Raw genomic sequence first — 23,895 nt, forward strand, 5'->3', positions numbered from 1 at the left:
TAACCAAGTGAGATCATCTCACTTTTTTTATAAAATATATTTAAAAAATAATATTTAACCCCTTTAACTAAAATCAAATGTGAACAAATTTATAAAAAATAATTATATCCTTATATTTTTATTTTTAATATATTTTTATAGGGATGTAATCGAGCCGAATTGAACCAAACTCGTGAATGTTTGAGTTTGGTTCGTTTATAATCGAGCCAAGCTCGAGTTTTATTTAACAAATATATTCATAGCTCACAAGCTTATTCGATCTTTTATCGAGCATAAACGAGATTAATAAATATAAATTTAAATATTTATAAAAAATTATAATATTATTATTAAAAATTATAATTTTATTCTAATAAATAAATTTAATATATTTGTCTATATTTTTCATAAGTAGAGTGTAAAATCTATAAATTTAATATCAAAATTATTAGTTTTTATATTTAAAAGTTGATTCACGAGCTTAACGAACGTATTCACGAGATAACGAGCCTAATAATATGAAAGTTGAGTTTGGTTTGTTTATCTTAACGAGCCTCATTAAAGGAGCTCAAACAAGCTTTTATCGAATATAACTTTAAATAGTTCATGAGCGGTTTGGTTCATTTATACCCTTATGTTTTGATAATATTAAGAGGGGAAAAAATTGAATTGATGTGGAAAATAATTATATATGTCTTCGGGTCGGCTCTTTAATTATTGATTGGTTGGATTGATGATGCATACTAAGAGAAAAATATATATAAAAGGATAAAAAAATATAGAGATATCTAGTGATGGTATCCTTCGTTATTTACTCGGATTTGTGGTTGATGTTGGTGTGCCCGCTCTTGTTGTCCTACTAAATAAAAATTGTCAACTGAGGGTTGGTATTGTCAATGTTATTCTCTTTGACGATAAAGGTAGTGATGAATTGAGATGTAATGCCAGTGTGGATGCATGAGAAATAAAAGAGTTCCAATAAGACAAAAACATTTCCCTTTGTGTAGGAAAAGAAAATTATAACTTCACTTATTTTCGCAGAGCCTTATATAATTATGGATAAGGGTGTATCTAAAATTTTAAATTTAGGAGAAAGTGAAAAAAAATAATTATTATATATTGTATTCTAATTTCTAAGGATGCATAACGGGGGCAATGAAAATATACATTTTAAACTACTAAATTTTATTTTATTCGTATAATTAAGTATTAATCTTTATATATTATTGGATGTTAGATACAATTTATTAACTTTAATTAGTAAATCAGCAACCATCGTGGCAAAAGACGAATACGCTCGTCCCCAGTGCCCCCGCCAATCCGTCCCAGGATCAACACGGAGAAATCAATAACCATGCACATATTAAAAATATCAATTAAAATTTTGAATTATTTAGAATTAGCTCAAATATCAATAAAGAAAATAGAAATAGACATAAATTATCAATAAATTCAATATGATTTTTTCTCGTTAATAAAATATTAAAAAGACAAGCACATAATTATCTTTTATAATTTTTTTCTGACTTTTTTTTCTCAAAAGGTTAAATGTTATTTTTAAAATATATGGGGCAAAATACTACTTGATAGAAAATATAGGGGATTAAAGATATTTTTTCCTAAACAAATATCACTAATATTACATTTCAAAAATCAGCTTCATATATTTCTAAAAATATAATATTATAGCGATTGTTGATTTTTAAAATGTAATACGAAATTAATTTTAAGACAGTTCATTGGATTTTATACAAATTTTTTATTGACTTTCGGGATAAATCAGTAAATTCTGGTGGAAATGAAGGTTAAATATATAAATTTATAAAAATGTTCTTTTATTTTTTTAATAAATCTGTATATGAAAAAACAAATAAGGATAAAATTGGAATAATTTATTCTTTCCTGTCCGTACACCCCAAATTGGGGTGTAAGAAATTTCGCTGATTTAACATGTAAGGGGAAGCTTTACCCTTCTCTCCCCTTCTCCTTCATGACTCACTTTCTCACACATAAGTGTAAAATTTTTTTTTTACCAATGTTTATCCTTCCCTCCATTATACTCACCTCCTCCCAAACATAGGGTAAAGAAAACAAATACGTCCTCTAAAAATAAAATGTTGAAGTTAGGTGACTTTTGAAAGTTTTCTCCGCCATTTGTTTAAACATTACTAGGAATTCTTTTTGTTTATGGTGACCAACAGTCAAAATCCCTTGAGGAGCGACCCAGTCAGCGAAGTGGGTGATGCCGTCCGATTTGGAGCTTCTCCCGCGCTTGCCCTCGCCGTCTCCGGTCGGCGAGGCGGAGGAGAGGACCTCGTCCCCCTCCGCGTCATCCGCTGCTCCGGAGGACGCCAGGCCTATTCTACTACGAGCGACGCCGCAGGCTGGAGGGGGCGGCGGCGGCAGCAGCAGGAGGAGGAGAAACGCTAATGAATCCTCGCTCCGTCCCTTGCCCTCCCAAACCAGAAGAAGCCAATCGTTCGGGCGGGAGGTCAGCCACGCCGCTGCTGAGACTTACCTCCTCACACGCCTCGCAATCACCCTGCTCCGATATCTCGGGTTTCCCCCTCCTCGCCTTCTTTCTGTTTTATTTTCTTCTTAATTTTTGTGCTTGTAAGTTTCAAATCGAACAGAATGAACTACAATATCAACTTGTTAGCTAGCTTCTAATACACTTTTCTGGGCCAGTTCCCATTGTCCAATTGAAATTAACATGGCATACTGAAAAATTAATAATTACTGGAGTCTAGCATTGAAGTGTAGCCACCGGGGGACTTTTTTTTTCTTTTTTTAAATTATCACTGGAGTGATTTCCAGTTGAAAATCATTTAAAGGATTGGACATCCAAAATCAAAACAAAACAAAACCCCCAAACCAGATCAAATATAACCAATACAAAAATCCCATTATTGGTTTATTAGTTCAGTTTAGGTTTGAAAATTAGAAAATATTTCATGTTTGCTTTGGAACAATGGTAATAGATAAAACCAAACATATATATTTATGTATACAGGCATGTATTCAGTTTAAGCATATATTTTGATATATTTGTAAGTATGAGAAAATTAATCTGTTATTTAATTTGTTTCTGGTTAAAAAAAAAATTAAAAGCTGTATGTATTTTTATTTGTGGTTTAAACTGAACCAAACTAATAGATATGGTGTAGTTTGGAAGCTTATTGCTGTTTGAAAATACTCAACTTTATTAGTTAAGGTTGGTTTAAGTATTCTCTAGTAATAGATATATCGAACTGTGTAACTCTATTAAGGGCCCTTAATTTGTAGTTGTGATGTGATTGACGATGAGAGGAGACGATATTCATGACTCACTCTTATGGTTCAACACAGGAAGACAAACATGAGTGATTGGACTTGCTATAAGATTTTAGCTGATTGCTGAAGTGATTGTTTATTGCTGCATTGCGATTATTGACAACACAATTTTAGCTCACATGCTTGTGTAACAACTAGATAATAATAATTATCACGTGCTCAAAATCTTTATGGCCTAGCTTGACAAAGAAAGATTAACAATTCTGAAAGATGAAAATAAGATGTAGGTGGAGAGAACCAGGGAAAAAAATTCCGAGGCAGAAAGTAAGCAGACTTGCTAATGTTTTTTTTTTTCTTTAGGCTTTACATATTTTCCTACTTTCATCAATAATAGGAGGTTGATAAGCTGTAGCTTTAAGATGATGCTAATTCATTTATGTAATGGTATTCGGAACCTTGGCATGATGTCTACCGTCAAGAGTCTATTACATAATGTAATCAAACATACTAATTATACAATAATGATTATATGGTTAGTAACATTCTCAAAAGTATGTATGGTTGCAATTGATACTACTTAACACTCACCCTTGAGTACAATTGACAAGGAAAAAGTAGCAGCTATTAGTCCAGTCCTAGTTAGCCATTAATTCTTACAATTTATAAAGTTTTTATATACCAGGAAAGTTCATTAAAAATCCCAAAGCCTGACTCATAACATTTATGTAGTCCTTATAATGTATGAAATTTGAAATATTGATTTCTATCATAACTTCTGTCTCTATGAACTGAAAAGTTGCCCTTTTGGCAATAGCACCCTCAATGTATTAACTGTTCAATCCTATTTCAGATTGGGATATAGGTGGATCACAAAGTTTCTTGCCCTGGTTTGTTATGCAACTCTTCTTATGCCTGGTTTTGTCCAAGGTAAGTACTTAAACTCATAGCTGCTGAGTCTTTTAATGGCACAAAAACTTATAGCTTGGAGTGTTTCCATTCCATTTCTCTTGTAGAGTATAGCTAGTGCCTATGTTTGTACTAATTTTTTGTTTACAAACATTCCAGTTGATGACAGCTCTAGGTTTATCAACACTTTTGTATTTAAACAAAGTTGTAACATCTGCAACTAAAACTTTACCAGTTTCTTGTTATAGTTGGATACTATTATTTTTTCTCAAGTCAGGTTCGAAGAAGTATCGTTTATGGAGATCGGCCAAGAAACAGGTATGTTATCCTTGTTGACATTATTGTCGTTTGCTCGTCTCATACTCCGTTGAGTTAGCCATGCCTATGCTAATTCTTTTGGTCTTGACATGAATGAAATTATGCAGACTAGATCTGTATTTGCCCCTTAATGTTGATTCTTTGAGACCAGTTGTGGTATTCATAACAGGAGGAGCATGGATTATTGGGTAAGGACATATATAGTAAATAGGAATAGGTGAAAAAGTAGCTTCTCCTTTTGTTGATCATTGTTCTTGAGAAGAGGTATGTATTCACTCCTTTGATTCTTGACAATTTATGGTGCAGCTATAAAGCTTGGGGTTCACTTCTTGGACGGAGATTAGCAGAAAAAGGCATCATAGTGGCATGCTTAGATTACAGGTATTGTGTTCAACACTTCCATACCGAAGAACCAAATATCATTTCTCTTTTCATTCATTTACTGGACATGTTTAATACATCATATATTTTACATAGGGGCGTTGATGCTGATTTTGTCTACTCCTAGCTATTTTCACCCTTACATAAAGTATGTAGATGCTCTGATGTAACATCAAGAAAAACTGACAAAACTCACAATGAACTGAATTTCTTTTAAACTGAAAGATAATTTAAGAAGAGAGATTGGGATCCTTTTATAAACCACATAATAACCTATTGTACTAATCTATTCTCCTAAAATAGGATCTAAGTTTATTTATTATGACATTCAGAAACATAATAATAAGTTTTATGAAGCTAACTGTTTTAAAAGAAAAACTACCGTTGACCGTCTATAGTTGAGCATAGGTGTCAAGTGGTCGGCCAAGGGGTGCCTTTGAAGGAGAATTTAAATTTGGTGAATCTCATCTAAGGTTTAAAATCTCAAATTGTGTGGAGTTTGGGTTTTTGATTGAAATTATATTGTTTCGATATCATGCCGATGTTTCACAATGTCCCGATGTACGACACTTAGCATATCATGTCTCATTGAGGATAAATGTCGAGGAGATTGTGTTGCTAGATCTATTCCGCATCATGGTGTGAGAGAAGAATGAAAAATCACGGTCACGCCGACTGACAAGACTCAAGATTTTAATCCATTCCCCAAGGTCAACTATGTGGGAGCCACACTCAACTTGGTTTTAAGGTCAGAAGCAGTGATTTCAACAGAATTAACAGCTTCATTCTATAGAATGGTGAAATTTACACAGGAAGAGGTAGATCAAAGTTTGCAGGTGAATTTGGATCAACTGGAGTCAATTCAAGATCACCCTTGGGTTGTATAACATAATGTAGGCAAATTGTGATGAGAATTTATAATTGAGGAGTTTGGAAAAGAGAATTGTAGGTTCACACTGAATAATGTATACGTTTCTTTGTGTTAACTAAGGCTCTGACATATAAATTTGAACATTGCAGGTCAGAGATTTGGTGCTGACAAGGCTAGATTTAAATCAGCCAACAGAATAGGGGAAGTTGGTGCTCAACTGGGAGGGTCATATTGCGTGAGAGTGAAAGTTTGGTCTGGAACTTTCAAGTTGGAGATAATGGAAGAAAAGGATATCCCAAGGAGCTGGAATCTTGCCAACTTGATCAAGTTCTACATCTAGGGTCAATTGAGCTTTAGGCCACAAGTTTGAACTTTGTTCCTGAAAAGGTTTTCTTTTCTAAATTCCTCAGTGTAAACTTGAGAAAGGCTTACAAAATATAGATTTTATATGGTAAAGAAATATAATCAAATTTAGCACTTAAATAGGTTGATCCTTGATTGCTTCTTTTTTGATTAAAGGTGTTCCTTGCCTAGTAGGAGTAGGGACTAAATTGACTGATAAACAATTTTTAAGTTAACTGTTTAATCTACCAAACCATGATAGAATTTGGCCACAGAATTATAAGTATTTCACTTCAAATGTCACAGAATCATTCTCTATGCAACATATTTTGTGTCATATATTACCTTAGTTATACAACTTAACAAACTAAAAGATCACATATTCATTAGGGCTTCCAACTTCCAACCTCCTTAGCCTAGTACATCTCTCGAATCACCGCCATTCACTAATCTGAATTTTGATAAGAGAATGAGGGAATGAATGTTGAAGATGATATAGATTACTCAGCTGATATAGATACTGTTTGCGACAATATAATACTGATGAGAAAGCAGAAGTAAGAAGAACACAAGGAAGATGAGTGGGAAGATGGAATAGGAGATTTGGAAAATGTTAGCCTGCATGTGAGAGGGTGGAGAAGGTTTCAACAATCACAGGGAGAGAAGGTTCTGTTTAAGAGGAGAAATGACTATGGGATAGTTGCCCCCAATTTTCTAACCCAAGCTTAAGGAAAATATTGCAGATTTGGTCGGGGTCCCAGAATTTGGGAGAAATTAAACTAGTGAAAAAAATCCTTGTTATTCTCGAGATTATGAGGTGCCCTTTGATAATCTTAAAATAATGGGGATACCTTTCATCTTAATCAATATTAAGCTCATTGACATGATTTTTGCCCATTTCTATTTATTGTAGGGTAAATTGCTAAAATATAGCTTGAACTTTGAAGCCTATAACAAGTATGATCACACCAAAAATTGTAACAAGTACATAAAGTAAATCGTGACAGTGATAGTCACTTGTAGACTAATTGTTCAAACAACTATGTTGATCAACATGACATGTTTGTGTGAGTCTGTTTCACATCAAACGTCATGTAAGACTATATATTCATTTCTAATTTTTTTTTTCTAAATTCCAGAATTTAAATAGATATGCCACTTCTAGATGTTAAATTGTAATCCTACATGATGTGGTCTCATGAAAGTAGCACGTACAAAATTATGATTGTTTGGGCAAGAAGTTATCATCATCATTGGGTTGACAACATTGATCTTGCCCCTCCATTCAACTATATGAAAACTACATCATTAGTAATATTCAAATCTGATGGTGTCCTTTTCGTTTGCTCAGGCTCCTCCTCTCCAGAAATGTCATGTGATGCTGCCATCATCTCCCATAAGTCCGGTGGTTGGCCGGCTTTACCGGCGCGGTTACTCCGACGCTCAAGTTAGTTCTAGATTTAGGAATAGAACTTGTAGACACAAGAGAAAGAAGAAGAAGGAATGAAAGTGTTAGAGAATTAGGGTCTAGTGGAGAAGAGTTGCCTCTGCACACGAGAAGAAAACTATCTTTTTCTCACTTACCTCCGTCCATCTTTATATAGCCCTCCCGAAGGGAATCTCCATATAGTACATTGTCGGACTGTTGAGGGGCTAAGGGCAACAACCGTTAGCTCGTACACTGATATTGTACGGCTTTTTGCAGGTAGATTGTTGAGCTGTTTGGAGTTGTCAGATGTTGAGACTGTGTATGGGTTTCCGAGTCTTGCAGCAATCGTTGGTACTGTAGCATCTCACTTATTGTAGCATCCTATGTACTGTAGTAACCTGGTTATTGTAACTCTTCGGTTACTCCATGCCTACTGTAGCTTTATGGTTACTGCAACATTCGGAGAACTGTATTTCCCTGAGTAAGTTACTGCAGCATCCCGAGAAGTGTAGTTTCTCAACTACTGTAGCTGTCTAGTTAGTGTAGCATAATGAGAACCGTAGTGGCGTAGTTTCCTGAGCACTGTAGCTTTCTGGTTACCCTAGCATCCAGACACTGTAGCTTTCTAGTTAACTGTAGTTTCTGCAGCTTTCTGGTTATTGTAGCATCCTGGAAATTGTTGTTTCCCGAGCATTGTAGCTTTTTGGTTATGTTGCTCGGGAAAGATGACCAGTGGGTCGGGTTGCTCGGGAAACGACTCGGGGTGCTCGGGAATAACCCCAGATACCATCAAAATCCATTAATTTTTTTTATTATGTCAGAGTTTTCTTTAGTCCCTCTATCCCTTACACCTTCAATTCTAATAATTTAACTTGTCTAGCTATATAATCCATTGGTCTTCTTTGAACCATCTTAGCCTATTTTCTTTTATATTACCAGTATTGGAGCTAAACCAAATTGCTGCTGACTAGATTTCTTTTAATTTTACAATGGCCATAATTGTTACAATTTTAAAATTTGGTATATATGTTTTATTGAGATTCTTGATTTTGACCATATTAACAACAAATTTCAAAGCTTGGGTCCTTTTTGCAATTGACCCTCTATTCTGTTTGCACGCATCAGGAAGATTGACTTGTTTTACCACCTGATGCACCCTACAAGGGCTGTACTTGTCTGAGTTTAGACCAGTATTGTTATAAATGCTAGATTTCATATAAGAGATTACATAGTCATTTTCACATGTTCATTGAAGACAAAATCCTTTTTTTTTTTTTTTTTTTGAAATGTTTGATATAATGCTATCACATCTGTCTACAGAAATTTTCCTCAAGGGACCATCAGCGATATGGTGGAGGATGTCTCCGAAGGCATCTCGTTTGTGTGCAAAAATGCTGAGTGTTATGGTTGTGATCCAAATAGGTAAAATGGTCTTTTTCTTATAACAATTTGTAAATGTTTAATATCTATGCAATAAAATTAGAATATCCTTTTGAATGAGGACTTGATCCGAAGTCTAGGGAAGAATGAAATACATTAAATATTTATACATGTTGAACTTTTGTAGGCAACCTCTTCAAGGTAATCTACCACAAACACTTTTCTGTAATGGTTTGTCACTGTTGAAATACAAATGTGAAAGGATCTCCTGTCTTTATATTTGAAATAGATAACTTGAAATTTATATTACTACATGTTAAATCATAGGAGGGACTAAAATATTTGTCATTTATTTTTTGGTTAAAGAGGAACAGACAGAGTCTAAGCAGTCTAACTTAAGTGCAATGCACACAAGGACATAGATACCATGTGTATTGAAGATATCAATGGGCCTATAGTTTTCTTTAATTTGTTACTTATGGTCTAACCAAGAAAGGCTTGAATGATTAACTGCTAAGTCTACACTAATTTGTCAGTTTCTATATTATTTTTGTATCCCTCCTTTACCAATTTGTAATAGTTTTTATATTATTTTTGTAATATTTTACTCATTTTTTACTTGTAGGATTTATTTGATGGGACAATCTGCTGGTGCACATATTGCTGCTTGTACTATTCTGAACCAGACAATAAAAGAAAGTGGAGAAAAAGAGAGCATTACATGGTCCGTCTCACAAATAAAAGCATACTTTGGAATATCCGGCGGGCAAGTTTTCTCTTGTTTATACATTGACATTGCTACCTCAAATATGTCTTCTAGGCTTGCAACAATAGCTACTATTGGTATTTTGCTTTGCTTTTTAGCTTTAAGCATGCATAGTTTAGGTTGTCTTGATTTTATGTTTATGTCAATTCATAGTGTTTAAGATGGATATTTTGTTCATAGATTGTGGCCTATTTAGTTGATGTACCTTTGATCGTCTGAATGGTAATTATACAGCACAAATATAGAACAAAGAATAGCTATTTATTTCCTTTGTTTTCACAGGTCAACTGGCCTACACTGAATGATATCAAGTTTGCTAGGAATAGACTCTACTTAAAATATAGAAGTTAACCTTCAGAACTAAAACCATGAGAGACTAAATTGGTTTGCTAGATGTCAAATAGTCCAAATTGCAGATCAACACAAATGAGGCAATAGACAATTGCTATGCAAAGGTGCTAGCTGTCCAACAGAATCCTAGCAGAATGATTCAATATCTTACATGCCACCCACAAATCTGACATCAGTCATGGTTAGCTTGCGAAGAAATTCTATAGCTAAGCCTCTTCTTATTTTGCTCAAGTTTTGTCTTGGGCATAGGAGAGAGGACACCCATATTGAGGCATTCGCCTTCTATTTTTTTTTCTTTGTTATTTGTAGATTTTATCTTTTGGATGAGTTTGTTAATGTTTTGAAGGGTTTTCTTGGCATATCGGTAAAATTGCTGCCATGAGACCACTAGTTTGAGTCACGTAAGCAACCTCTTGCAATGCAGAATAAGGTTATGTATAATAGACCTTTACCCGGACCCCACATTGGTGACAACATCGTGCACTGAGCTACTCTTAATGGGTTTGTTAATGTTTTGGGGAAAGTGCCCATAAATGTGATCTTGGACTCATTCAAACACTAGGACTACCTTTGGTATCTAAATTTTTTATTTTTTATATCTTTGTTCTTAGTTTGTGAAAAATAGTTTGAGAAAAATTTCAAAATTGGTATGTTGAAATTGGAAATTAAAAAATTAAAATTGTTAGATGATTCAAATTTATTCTTTATCTGGTTTAACTAACTTACTAAATGTATATTTTATATTTATTATAATTACAATTAAATTTATCAATAATATGGAATAATGTTTTGATTACTATACAAATCTATTTAGAGAAAGTTAACTGAATTATCCATAAATTATAGAATATACAAAAACAAGTGTAGCCAGAACAAGACAAAAGGAAAATAAAACTTATTAAATTCAACTATTCACATTAACTCCCATGTGACTGTAAATTAAGTACATTCTTATCATACTAGATCATTGGGTTGTCTGCTAGGATGACCAATCTTAAACTATGGTAAGTTATGCATGTTGTCTTCTCGTTGTTACCTTCAAGGTATTATAGGCCCTCAATACATGGTAATTCTGGATGAAATTCACTATGTTACTTCCCTTCCACTTGAGTTGTCTACTTTCAAATAAATATGACTAGTAAATAAATTGCCAATAATGTTGACATTTTAAACATGTTAAAGAGAAATATATAACAATCATCTCAATGAGCTAACTATATATAATAATTCTAATAAACTCAAATTTTACTATAATTTAAACAAATTTTGCTTATAATGTATACTTAATAATAACTATGTTATCTACTAAGTTATTATATCAATACTCAATATCTATTAATATCAGATATGATTAGTATTTACCATATATATATTGATAAATTTTCAATTAACTTAAAATAAATTTAACTAAATATGTTATTAGTCTATTGTTTTATATAAAATATAATCTAACTGATATTTTATTAAAGATATAATTTAACTGAATGTTTAGCTATAAGTACTAATTTAAGTTATTAATGCTAATTTTAATTAATATAAGTTTATAATAAAATAGCCTGGTTATAACTTAGGGTCTCACGCTCTGTAAGGGGGAGGGGGTGCACTGATATTGAAGAACCAGTGCACTTGTATTGAAGAGCATGTGCATCAAGCATGAAAGTAATGAGGCACCGGATATTGAAACAAAAGCGGTGCAACAGGTTCTAAAAAATGGGCGCATCTCTAAAGTGGTGACCTGTTATTATGAAACAGGTGCTCCTGGTATATGAAAATGGATGCATTTGGTATTTAAGAATAGGTGCACCTAAACACCATTCATGGAGAGTTCTGTGCAGGGAGTTACTCCTAAGTTTTGTTCCTTGTTATCCTCACACTTGCATGCCTTAGTCTTATCCCCAGTCCATGTTGACGTGCTTCATCTGGGAACACCAACAACAGAAAGAAAACTCTTGCCGAAGCATTTCCATCTTTGCCTCCTCTAGCATCCCCAGGTTGTGCTCCCCTCTTCCTTCTTGTTCACTTCAAGAGTCAAAGCTTTCCTACAAACCCTTCTCTGCTTTTCCTCCTTCATATTGGGCTAGTATGGCATGAAATAGAGTTGGTATCGTCAGGTACCATTATGGTTTCAGTTATTGCATGTCATCTCTTCATGCCAACAAGTTTTGGTTTCGGTGGGTGGGCAGAACAATAAGTTCGTCCATGCTGATTGAACCGACTCTTCATTTCAACATGACTGTGAGTCTACTACAAATGTAAACTTTCCTGTTTCAGAGATTTGATGTAGCGAAAAATATCATGCAAATACATGATCTTGCTGCCCTCTTTGTAAACATGCTTTTTGTCTTACAAAAGCCATTTAACACATGCCTTTGAAACTGCATCATTAGAAAGGCTATGATAATGAAGCATTTTAAGGACCAGAATCGACTCTGTAATCACTCATTCTGGAAATTTAACTTTCCAGAATGTGATTACTGATGAGAGAGCATAGGTTGTGATATCCCTTTCCAACTGTTAACCAGAATGCGCTTTTTGTCTAGTTTAAGCTTTTGGAATAAATGACCACCCAATCAAATTTAGTATGGCACAGGTAGAGTTCTTATGAAACAATATTTCTCAAATTAAGTTTATTCCTTATCCAGTTCATCCAGCATGCGTGAGGGAAAACACATATTTAAATTAGACCTTGTCTTAACAGCTTAAATTTCTTAAGTAAATGCTCACTAAATCAAACTTGATAGCACTCAGCTCATACTTTTGCAGGACATTCTAAAAGATTTCCATTGGCAGGTACAATATGCTCGAATTAGTGGATCATTTCCATAGGCGTGGTCTGTACCGGTCTCTATTCTTAAGGTATCAAGTGGCTTGCCCATTCTGTCATTGTTCTTGTAAAATTTCGTACTTTGGATTCTTCATTGGTGAGAGTGATATATATCCTTTTTAAAATTCTCCGTTTCAGCATAATGGAAGGCGAGCAATCCTTGTGGCAATTTTCTCCTGAGATTTTAGTCCAGGATCCTAGCATTAAACATGTTGTAGCTTTGATGCCTCCAATCATCCTGTTTCATGGAACAAGTGATAAGTCTATACCATCAAATTCCAGGTTGGTTTAAATGAATTACTAGGATAAGAATCTATGCCTTTTCTGATGTTACACTTGGGTTGAAATATTGATTAGGAGAAAACCACAGTTATACAAGATCTTGCTTTGATTGTCTTAAGGGTAACAACTTACATTTCTTTCCCTATAGTTTTAGGGGAATGATTAAATTCTTTTGTTAGTTTCCTACATTTTAACACCCTAAATTGATCCTTACCTTCGCTAGGAACCAAATTCGGAACCAAATTCACTGAGCACGTGATAACCTGATCGACAATTCATTGTGTCAACGATTAGATTATATGAAAAAAATGCTAGACAATGCATGCTGCTTATCCAAATCTTCACTTAACCAAGATAGAGCATAAAGAAATAACGATGAAGAATTTATTTATTAAAGAAAATATAAAATTGTCTTCGAGTACATATGTAGCAAGTATTAAAAACATTAAGCAGAATATAACCATAGCTATTATATATGATCTTGTTATGATTTTGTCTAAACTATAGGTTTTAGGGGAATGCTTAAAGAATATTTTTGTTGGCTTCCTACTTTTTTCATGCCCCAAATCAATCTTTGGTCACAAATTGAATTCACTTAGCACATGATCTTTTGCATGAAAATAAGGAACACGGTAATAATATATCATAAATCACATAATAATAACCATAATTATATCACTTCCATAAATATATTCATAGATTTGTTAATGTCACATTATACTTTGTTATTTTAGATTGAGTATGAGATCTGTAGTTTTCTCTTGTACTCGAACACTACAGGGTGGTACACTGAGCTCATGCTAGCATGAGTAACAACTTTTTTGATAGTCCAAAAATGTAGGCTCATGGCGACCAGTCCTGGTGTGCTATTGGCATAATGCTTACGTGCTAACCTGAGGTCCATAGCAATCATCACATGAAGTTCTACCATATGAGTGTTATAAACAAATTCACTCTACACTAGAGTTATTATATTTGTTGTTAATTCAACATCAATAACACTTATGGTTATGTTTCTCATGGTGTGGAAGTTATCTACTCATACGATAAACAAGATAAACATGACACCTAAATAGATGGTCTAACAATGACCAAAAGCATAATTCACACTTAATAGAAACATTCAATATTATCAAGGATACCCACGGGATGCCTAGTTGGCTAAAAGGTGATGGATTTATTACAATGAGGCAAGGGATCAATTCCCGGTGGATGCATGCCCTCGGACAAAACAACTCATCCCACCTAGACCTGACCTTAAGCCGGACGTAAATGCGACCCGACTTGGACCTAGTACCTGTATTCGGGTCAACGGCTGATTACCCGTTGACTCGGTTAACAGACATGAATTGTAACTGGCTCGCTTGGTAGCTGGGCCGGCTACTGTTCAATAGCTGAATTAACTGGAACCACTGGTTATTAGTTGTTTTTTTTTTAATGAAAATTTGTTAAAAATATGGTGTTTGTCTGGATTTGAACCCATCTCCTAGTTGAGGACCAAGAATACTTACCAATTAGAGTACGACAAATTAATATTCAAGAGTGATAGTTAATTATTTAATAATTAATCACTAATTTTCTTTCGATACCTAGAAAGATATTTCTTTTAAGTGCGATTTAAAAGTGTAAAGCAATTCTGAATGTTAGATTGATGTTTCTGACCATTAAGGGGAAGGGGGAGGATTTTTTTTAACGATTTAGATTATTTGATAGTTTTTTGATCAATAATTACGATTTAGTTCTTATACCCTAAGGGGTATACGTACTCATAACTTAAATAAGTGGAAGTTTTTTTAACCATTTTAATTTTTTTAATATAATAATCTTGAATCGTGGCAAACCATAGTGAACTGTGCATGAACCGTGAACCGGCGGTTCCCAACCATAAATCGTAATCGTTTTGGACGGTTAAGGTTAAGGGTCAACCCTAAGAACCGTTGAACCGGCAGCGGTTCCGAACCGCCTATCCATCAGTTCAGAACTGGAGTCGGGTGTACTCTCATCGCCTAGCCAATTTGGCAATCAGCTGTAAGCTGACCTCATGATTTACCTCCCTTCACATAACCTGGAACAGACTGTGAGGAACACTTGGGGTGCGCGTAATCATCTTTTGTTACAAAAGGGTATCATAATCACCTTTTGCTATCAAAGGATGCACATTCTGACATCTCAATGCATGTATGAAGAATAAGCAAATAAATTTGGACTTTCATCTCAAATGAAATGGAAGACCTTGGACTCCTCTTTTAATATGCCTTCTCTACTAAGGTAGCTGCTTTTTTGTATAATTATTTCCATCCAAAACAGGCCAACTTTAAATAGATCTAAAAACACTGAGGAAAGTCTTACAGAACTCCACTGATGCTTCCCAAGTTCCTTGCGAGGATCCTCTCACTTCACCCAAGTTTGTGATACCCAATTCACAACCATTATCTTCTTAAATATATTTGTATAAAATATAATTTTTGGGTCCAAGTATAGGTGCTGAAATTAATACAACCACAATAAACATGAATGAAATTTTACGATGATAAAGGAAAATAAGACCGAGGGACAACACTTTCTTACAATTGATTCTACCATTCAACCTACTACAGTTGATGAGCATAACTGTAGAGAAGAACTGAAACAATCACAAGGAGAATGATCCCACCTATTCAACGCTATCAAACCTCGTAACTCGCAGCCGCTACGCATATCCAGGAGCACTTGTACCAAACCATAAACATTGAAAGGAGGAAATAAAAATGAGACTGAATCCAAAAAAGGAATAAGGTGTACAACAAAGCTTTTTTACTGGGAAATCAACAACTCTTAAACTTCATTGTCAGATTGTGATATGAGGTCATTTAATTGTTGTTGCCAAGAATCAAAAGAGGAGTAAGGAGGGAAGGGGATCTCACTAAATGAAGAAAGCAAGGTAATCCATGTTATTTGCCATGTTCGTACCTTTTGGTAAGTGTTATCCCTTATTTCTGGAAATCTTCACTGATAGTTGTTGGAGCCTTATTACCTGCCTTGCTAATAGAGAAGAGAAGGGGGAGAGAAGTCCGGAGGGAGCTCGTGGCTGCAGTAGGGGATAAATTGATATACACACTGAATCAATTTTTTAAAGTGTATAATCGTGTATTTCAATTTTCATTTTTTTATTCTTCTACTCAACTACTCTCAATAATTAGAAACATACAGTTGGAATTCTATTTTTTTTTTTTTGCTATTAGAATAAAATAGGGAAGGATATATTGCTTGTTACTATATGACGACAACAACAACCAAGTCTTATCCCATTATTTGTGGTCGGTTATATAGATCCTCCTATGCTATCGGGCTCTATCCCCTATTATATCATCATCTATATTTGAATAAATTTTATTCTGTTTTATTGTTGCTAATCAAGTCTTCTTTGGTCTTCCTCTTTCTTATTTAATGTATATATTTGTCATATTGCTTGCCACTATGAAGTTCTAAAATTTGATATTGATTTTTACTTAATATGAATCAATCCTTTAAATGTGTAAATGCAGTCATTGTATCTTCTACGAACAGATATTCCAAAAGTTATATGGTCTTGTTTTATTTTTGAGAGACAGTCAACAATTCCATTTAGATTCCAAAAGTTCTGTTACTGAATATGAATCTTTTTAACCGTTGTATATAGTGAAAAATTTGTCCATACACTTAAAGATGTGGGAGCTAAAGCCAACTTTGTCATGTACGATGGAAAAACTCACACAGATCTGTTTCTTCAGGTAAAACAGCTTGTTGTCTCAATATGTTTGACATGGTAAAACTACAATTTGATGTTTCTTTGATGAAATCTAGTCTTTGTAAGTTTCACTAGGTCCATTTTTATAATTTTGTACTTTTCAGCTCTTCTTAGAAAATAGTGTCTTTCTGGTTATGCCATGTATTGGAGAATGGATAATGCAAATTAGGAATTTGGTTTTCAGAAGCTATAGAATTCTAAGTGTTTATTTTGGTATGATCTCTGTTTTTGGTGAATAAGTTTTTAAAGAAAATCTCCAAATTGGTAATTATATTATTTAGGAATGTAGTTGAAAAGTTTATTTTAATTTGATTTGTTTTCGAGTATGGTACATTGTTTCCTCTAACAGCAAAGAAAAAACATTGCCCCGCATCAGATGATTGACAGATCAGGCTCTACATTAAAGGATAAGGGTTTGGGAGGTCCTTTTTATCCATCTTTGATCGAACAAATGTATTAATTACCCTGGCAAATGACTCCAGAAGCCATGATTTCTACTTGTATGTTCTCATGTATGTGCCTGATGGCTGACTGACCAAAAGGACATTCAATGCTTGTTATAGATAATTTATTCTGACTACCTTATCCCAGAAAAAAAGAAGTTATTCTTACTACACATCGCTTTTTAATGTTAGTCTTGCTTTAGATAATAGCTCCGATGCTTTCTATTTATATTTGTCACTTATAGAGTGATAATTGATTAGGGACAAAGAGTAAGTATTCTTTGAAAGCCATATCTTTGATGGTTAGGAAGAGTTGTCTTGATCATTGACTTTGAATGTGTTAAACTTCTAATATACAACAAATGTGTGTATTGGTTACTAGTTAAGATTTTGTTGCCCTAACACTTTATGAATTGGCTATTAGGATCCTCTTAGAGGTGGTAGGGATGAACTTCTGGAGGATATAATTAAAGCCATTTATGCTGGTGATGAAGTCGAATGTGCCAATCTTGCTCTAACACCATTGCCACGCCGCCTTGTTCCGGAATTCATGTTGAAGCTGGCTCATAAAATAAGTCCCTTCTAGGAATTTGTTTTCCAATTTTATATGGTAATCCCTAAACAACTTGTCACTGTCATTACCTTGAATTCTATTTTGATATAAAAAATATAATGGCAAATTAGGAAATAGTCCATCCTTGATTTTTTTTAATCGGAAGTCTTCTTTTGCCATTTCTTCTTTTTTATTTTCATATTTTATGGAGTAAGAATGCGATAAGAAATAAATTGCATTCACCTCACTGTCTTACTGTGATTTTACTATTCTTTTTTTTTAAAAAAGCTTCAGAACCTTACTGTATCTGTGATCATCACCAAGTGCTGTGAATAAATTTGCCATTTTTGATGTAAAAGACTGGCAAATTTTGCTAATTGCATATTCTCAGCATGAACTTCCCAATAATTTAGATTTCAATCTTTGAGAATCTATGCCGATATATGGTTTAGTTATCTCTTCCATTTTGTGGCAATTCATCTAGTTTATAGAGTGACTATACATAAAACTAAGTTATTTCTCATGACTAAAAAATTATCTTAATTTCTTTGTTTGCTTTTGGAAAAGAGTTGATTTTCATAGGTTGTAATGTGATTAACATTGTTTAACTAATCTGATTAAGAAAAGAAAACTGTCTACTTATTAAATTTTTTGTAGTTCAATTTTAATGTGAGTAATCTGGCTTTATTTATGAACAAGATGTGATTTTATACACAGTAGTTTGTAGAACTAGGTGTCTCCCTGCATCTGGTTATACAAGCTGAATCTGTAGGGTGGAGCAGGTTTTAATTCTTCTATCACAAACCAAGTTAGTTTGAACTATGTGATGATAATTTCCTATAAAATCATTAGTATAAAATAGTTATTTGTTTATAAAATTATCAAGTTATGATTTCTCTGCTATGTTATCTACTATCATGTTCTCTTCTCAAATTCTCAACTTAGAAACCTTCATTCTCATAATCCTGATGCCTCTACAATATAATTCCTTCCACTATTTATATTGGTGGATATATATATATATATATATATATATATATATATATATATATATATATATATATATATATATATATATATAATGCAATTAAATGATTGATGGATCGTTCCTCTTCTATTCACTTCTCTCCAATCATTCACTCAAATAAATAAGTTTTTTTTTAATCTCTTCCCTCTTCATTTCCCTTCCTCTTTCTTCCCTTTCAATCTTCCCCATTAAAGATCTCAAACTAACTCCTTAAGAATCAACAACCAAAGGCAGTACTTTTTAAAGAGGGCAAGTGTCCCACATAGTTTAGACTTAGCAAGCATTGATATAGAAGCATGTGCTTGCTATCATTGTTTGAGTATTCCTTTGGCCAATTTGATAAATATATATGGAATCAAAATATTCTTGGTAGAAAATAAAAAGGGGTGCCTCATTTTTAAAAATTATCAAACAAACACCATTCTTATAATTTGATATCTGAAATACCCTTTATGCTCCACTCAAGAACAACTTTGATTAAAGATGCACCACTTTAGAGATACATTGTTTCAAGAGGCACAAACAACTTTGACTAAAATGGTATCACTTTGAAGCACAAAGGGGTATTCTGGATATCAAACTATGAGCGGAAGTGTTATTTTGATAATTTTTTAAAAGAGATATACCCTTTTAACGGTAGAAATAACTAGAGGTGTTTTTTTTCCATACTTTGCAAATATTCTTCCTGTTTGGCATATATTCTTGCAGCTTATCAACTGATTTATATTACCTGTAACTTCTTTAATCAACTGATTGACAAGATTTTTGAGGCATAACTAAATGTGCAAAAGTTGGTTGTCTATATTATACTTGTGATCTTCATTGCCCAAGGGATTTAAATAGTCAAACTACCAAGCTTTATTAGTCTATTGATAACCTTCACTAACTGCCAGTTATTCTAAGGCCTTATTTATAAGAAGAGAGGATAAAGAATCCAAAATGAAAAGTTAGAGGAACATCAAAAATCTCCGAGGATATCGTCAAGTGTTCTAAAATTCTCTTGAGAAAGTTTATATATATATATATATATATATATATATATATGAACAAAACAAAAGTACACAAATTGAACATTTATCTGAATTTAATGTTGGCTCTCAACTTAACACAATCTTTTTTCATTTGGGCTTGGGACCCATCATGGCGGATTTAAAAAATGGTACAAAATAAAACTTAAATTTGGGATCGACGTGTCAAGGATCTCTAAGCAACTCAATGGGGTTTGAAATCAAATATAACTTTGAATTTCACCTTTGCCTATGAAACTAAAGGCCAAAGAGAAATAAAAAATGTGTACAAAATGTGAAGTGTCAAATGAAAAAAGACATGTATTTAAAGGTTGAGAAAACTATATAAATTTAAATTTCAACTTTAAGTTCTCATTTGAAATCTTTAGTTTATATAGTCCTCACGCATTCACACTTGATTTCAACTTTAAGTTCTTGTTTGAGATCTTATTTCTATTTCACTTATTTATCATCAATTGAAGTCATCAATCTTTCTTTATATTTTTCATCTTTTAATCACCACTTATAAGTTTATCATTGATCTATCATCAACAAATCCAATAAAAAGTGAATCATTAGATTCAGGTATTGGTGCAATTGTTGTAGTAAAAAGTAGAATCCGTTACTCTAACAACTCCACATAGTCGGTTCTATGACTAAGAGATAAATCGGGAAATTACAGTTGACCACTGAACTATTAATGCAATCGTGCTCTAAGTGATAGGATTTGATCATGAGTTTTCAGGTAAAGGATTCAAGTTAGACCTTAAATATACGTGTCTTTAAGTTGTGCATGAACTTATATGATGCACATGGAACTCGTGGAATTTGTGACTCAATGAGATCGAGTGTGGATGATAACTCAGTGTGGCCAAGGAAGCATGTTCAATGAATTGGAAGTTTAATGGAGTTCAGAAAAGAATGCATGAGGTATGTAAGAGATTGCAAGACGAGCAACATTGAGTAATGGTGGAGTAGCTCTTGGAGCTTAACTTGGTGTGATCAAGTTGGTTTGCTTGTGACTCGAAAAATAATAATAATAATAAACTCAATTAATTTTATTGACTAGTCTTGGGATGATCAGTTCGATTCCATGGAATTTTTTTATCGGTTATTAGGATAAATCGGGAAGCACACGTGGTAGACAGTCCAAGAGCTCAGCATCCTTTAGTTGCACGTCCTATTTTAAGGAAAAATTTCTATAAATACATCATAACTAACGATCGAACTATGGATACTTGAATGATAATCTAAATGTTCTATCGTAATACCACCATAGCCTCGGAGATTTGCTCGTGACTCGAGATTTACTAAAGAGAGAAGTATCAAAGTGCCACATTGACCCTCGCTAGAAAAGGTGAACTATGTGGATAATTAGTAAAGGATAGTACAAGGAGTCAGATGTTGACTCAGTGCATCTGTGGGATTCAAGATCCGACAAGAGGCAATTTTAGTGGCAAAGTCGAGCTACGGGCAAGTAAGCTTATGAGAGTCAAGCCACTTGGATTTTGGGATTAGGGTAGCACTTAACTTAGGTGAAGACTTGATCAATAGGATGATGGAAGTTGAGGCTTAAGTCAATTAGAAAGTGTCTCCAACCAACTGAATTGCTGAGTTGATTAGGCTAGCTCGCAAATAAAATATATTCTTAATTAAATAAGTTTTAGATCCTTCCTTATAAAGTTTAGATCCTGGGGCAATGATGGAGTAACAGGACGTCTTTTCAATTTTTTATGTCTCTAAGAATTAAGTCCCAGTTTTAAGAATGAATTTTTTTTAATAGGCAGTTGATTTAAGAATGTTAGATTAATAGATCATCTGTTGAGAGTACTTTTTGTTTTATCTTGATGGCCAATAAAATTTTTTCATAAAATTGGATGAGTTATCCTTAGGATTAATGACATAAGCAGGATATATGATGCCGATAAAAAAACAATGCAATAGTTATTTATCTTTGCCAAATCTTGAGGCATTTTATCAAACCTTTAATCAAACCTCTGCAATTATCTTTGCCAAATCTTGAGGCATTTGATTTTCACATGATAAACAAGAGCATCAAGATCCACCCGAATAAACAAACCATTATAAATTCCAGAGTTTGATAGCAAACATCATTTTTTATAAGGCAGAGATTCTCTTCAATCACATGAATACCCTGAATATCTCAAAAATATCTCCACCGGTAGCCATGCATGACCCATTATAATAATTCTGTTAGCTAACAAGAGTGACGAATAACTTCACATGGCGATTTTCCATTTGCTTAACCCTAGTTTTCTTGGAGGTGTGGAAGGAAGAAACGACGGATTCTATATCTTTTTCTTTATTTATTTATTATAAAATTATAGACGGACCAATTAATAAATCCATTTATGGATTATTTTTTAACATAACAATTTTTTTCATCCATTTCTGGTGGAGCTGGTACTTCGTCCTTGCTTGAATCTTTCCCACAGCACGGCGAACTAACTCATGGTTGCGAGTTTTAAAAATGTAGTTTAGTACGGTATATTATAATTAACAGTAGTGTATATATATATATATATATATATATATATATATATATATATATATATATATATATATATATATATATATTAATTTAGATATTTAATTAATTAATTCTACAGAAGTTTTCCAAGTAATTACATTCGATTATATAGCTGCTCTTGGAGTAATACTTTTTACTTAATTAATTTAAATCGTTTTAACTTATTTTGATATGATTTTAATTAAGATAAATTAATTTTATAATTAAAAAGGATATTTTAATATAATAATACTTTTATGTACAGTTATGCGCCTTTGCCTTTGTGAACTTTGTGACGGGCAGCGCCACCATGGGTAGGCGGTTCCAGTGGAGGACCAAACTGAAACAGAAGAGCTTGGAGGAAGAGGCGTCGGAGGAGCCGGAGAAATCAGTCGTTTCCTTTTCTAGATTCTCGTCGTGTCCGTACCAGGAGGAGTCGAAGAGGTGGAGTTCTTCTTCAGCAGCGGAGACTGCCGTGTCCCGCATCCGGTCCCTCGTAATGGCGGGCATCGATTCTCTACGCCACGACAACACTGCCGGCCTCGTGATCGGGACGCTCTACAGTCACTGCCGTGCCCACGTCCGCTTTGCCTTCCAAACGGATGTCACGGCGGACCGCCCAGCGGTGCTCGTGGAGCTGGCCATGCCCACCTACTCGCAGGTGCGCGAGATGGTGTCTGGGCTCGGGCGGATCGCTCTCGAGTGCGAGCATGAGCCTCCCATCGTCGGGAAGCCGGTCAGGGCTTTGACGGAGGAGCCAATCTGGAAGGTTTATGATCCTATCCGGAAGTTGAGTCAGACAAAGGCCGCCGAAGGTGGCATCGGCATTGACGGAGCGATGACTTTGGCACACCCTATATGTGTGTGTTGAACACTTTGACCCCCCTGGAACTAGGGGCCTGTGATAATGGAACCGGTGGTACTTGAGTCCTGCATATACTCAGACAAGTACACGGAGCATTAGAGATCAAAATCCAGGGAAAAGGTCCCTGGCGCAGACACTCCGACGCTCAAGTTAGGTCATTTTTCTAACAAAACAGTGTATGAAGTAAGAAAAAAAGAATTGCTGAAGATGTGCGCGGAGGGCTTGTGCTAGGGACCTCTTCTTTGGTTTTTGGTCTTTGATGCGGTGATAAGGAGAGACCCACCCTGCTATCACGGTGGAGGTCAAAGGAGGTCAAAGTCAAGACGGTCAACGCGTATAGGGCATCGGCTGGTCGGGCGAAGCATTCATCGACCGGGAAAAAGGATCCGATCCATCGTCGCCCACGGCACGAGGAGTAGTCAAAGATCCAACGCTCAAGGAAGAACGACGTGTAGAAGCCGAGCCGAGCGGCTACCTCGCTCAACCGAGCAGCGGACTCAATATCAGCCAAGCACGCAGACAGTGAGCTTCCGGCTGAGCGACAATCCTGCTCGGCCCAGCGACAAATCACGACAGAGGATTTTCGGCCGAGCGGCTATCCC

At 34.5% G+C, this 23,895-nt stretch overlaps 2 protein-coding genes across 2 annotated transcripts; both read left to right on the plus strand.

Moving 5' to 3' along the window:
• The first annotated feature begins 2,168 nt into the window (after window positions 1-2,168).
• Window positions 2,169-18,111, plus strand: LOC122037825 (probable isoprenylcysteine alpha-carbonyl methylesterase ICMEL1). Its single transcript, XM_042597275.1, has 11 exons — window positions 2,169-2,538; window positions 4,103-4,179; window positions 4,407-4,476; window positions 4,584-4,664; window positions 4,783-4,857; window positions 8,820-8,921; window positions 9,505-9,645; window positions 12,787-12,852; window positions 12,959-13,102; window positions 16,761-16,851; window positions 17,736-18,111. The coding sequence occupies exons 1-11, from the start codon at window positions 2,222-2,224 to the stop codon at window positions 17,895-17,897; spliced, it is 1,326 nt and encodes a 441-aa protein (XP_042453209.1). The 5' UTR covers window positions 2,169-2,221; the 3' UTR covers window positions 17,898-18,111.
• Window positions 18,112-22,738: 4,627 nt separating this feature from the next.
• On the plus strand, window positions 22,739-23,299 carry LOC122037824 (protein MIZU-KUSSEI 1-like). The gene has a single exon (XM_042597274.1). It carries the CDS (start codon window positions 22,739-22,741, stop codon window positions 23,297-23,299), a length of 561 nt encoding a protein of 186 aa, XP_042453208.1.
• The last annotated feature ends 596 nt before the right edge of the window (window positions 23,300-23,895 follow it).

Source organism: Zingiber officinale, unplaced genomic scaffold, assembly GCF_018446385.1.
Source record: "Zingiber officinale cultivar Zhangliang unplaced genomic scaffold, Zo_v1.1 ctg91, whole genome shotgun sequence".
In the NCBI taxonomy this organism is placed as follows: Eukaryota; Viridiplantae; Streptophyta; class Magnoliopsida; order Zingiberales; family Zingiberaceae; genus Zingiber; species Zingiber officinale.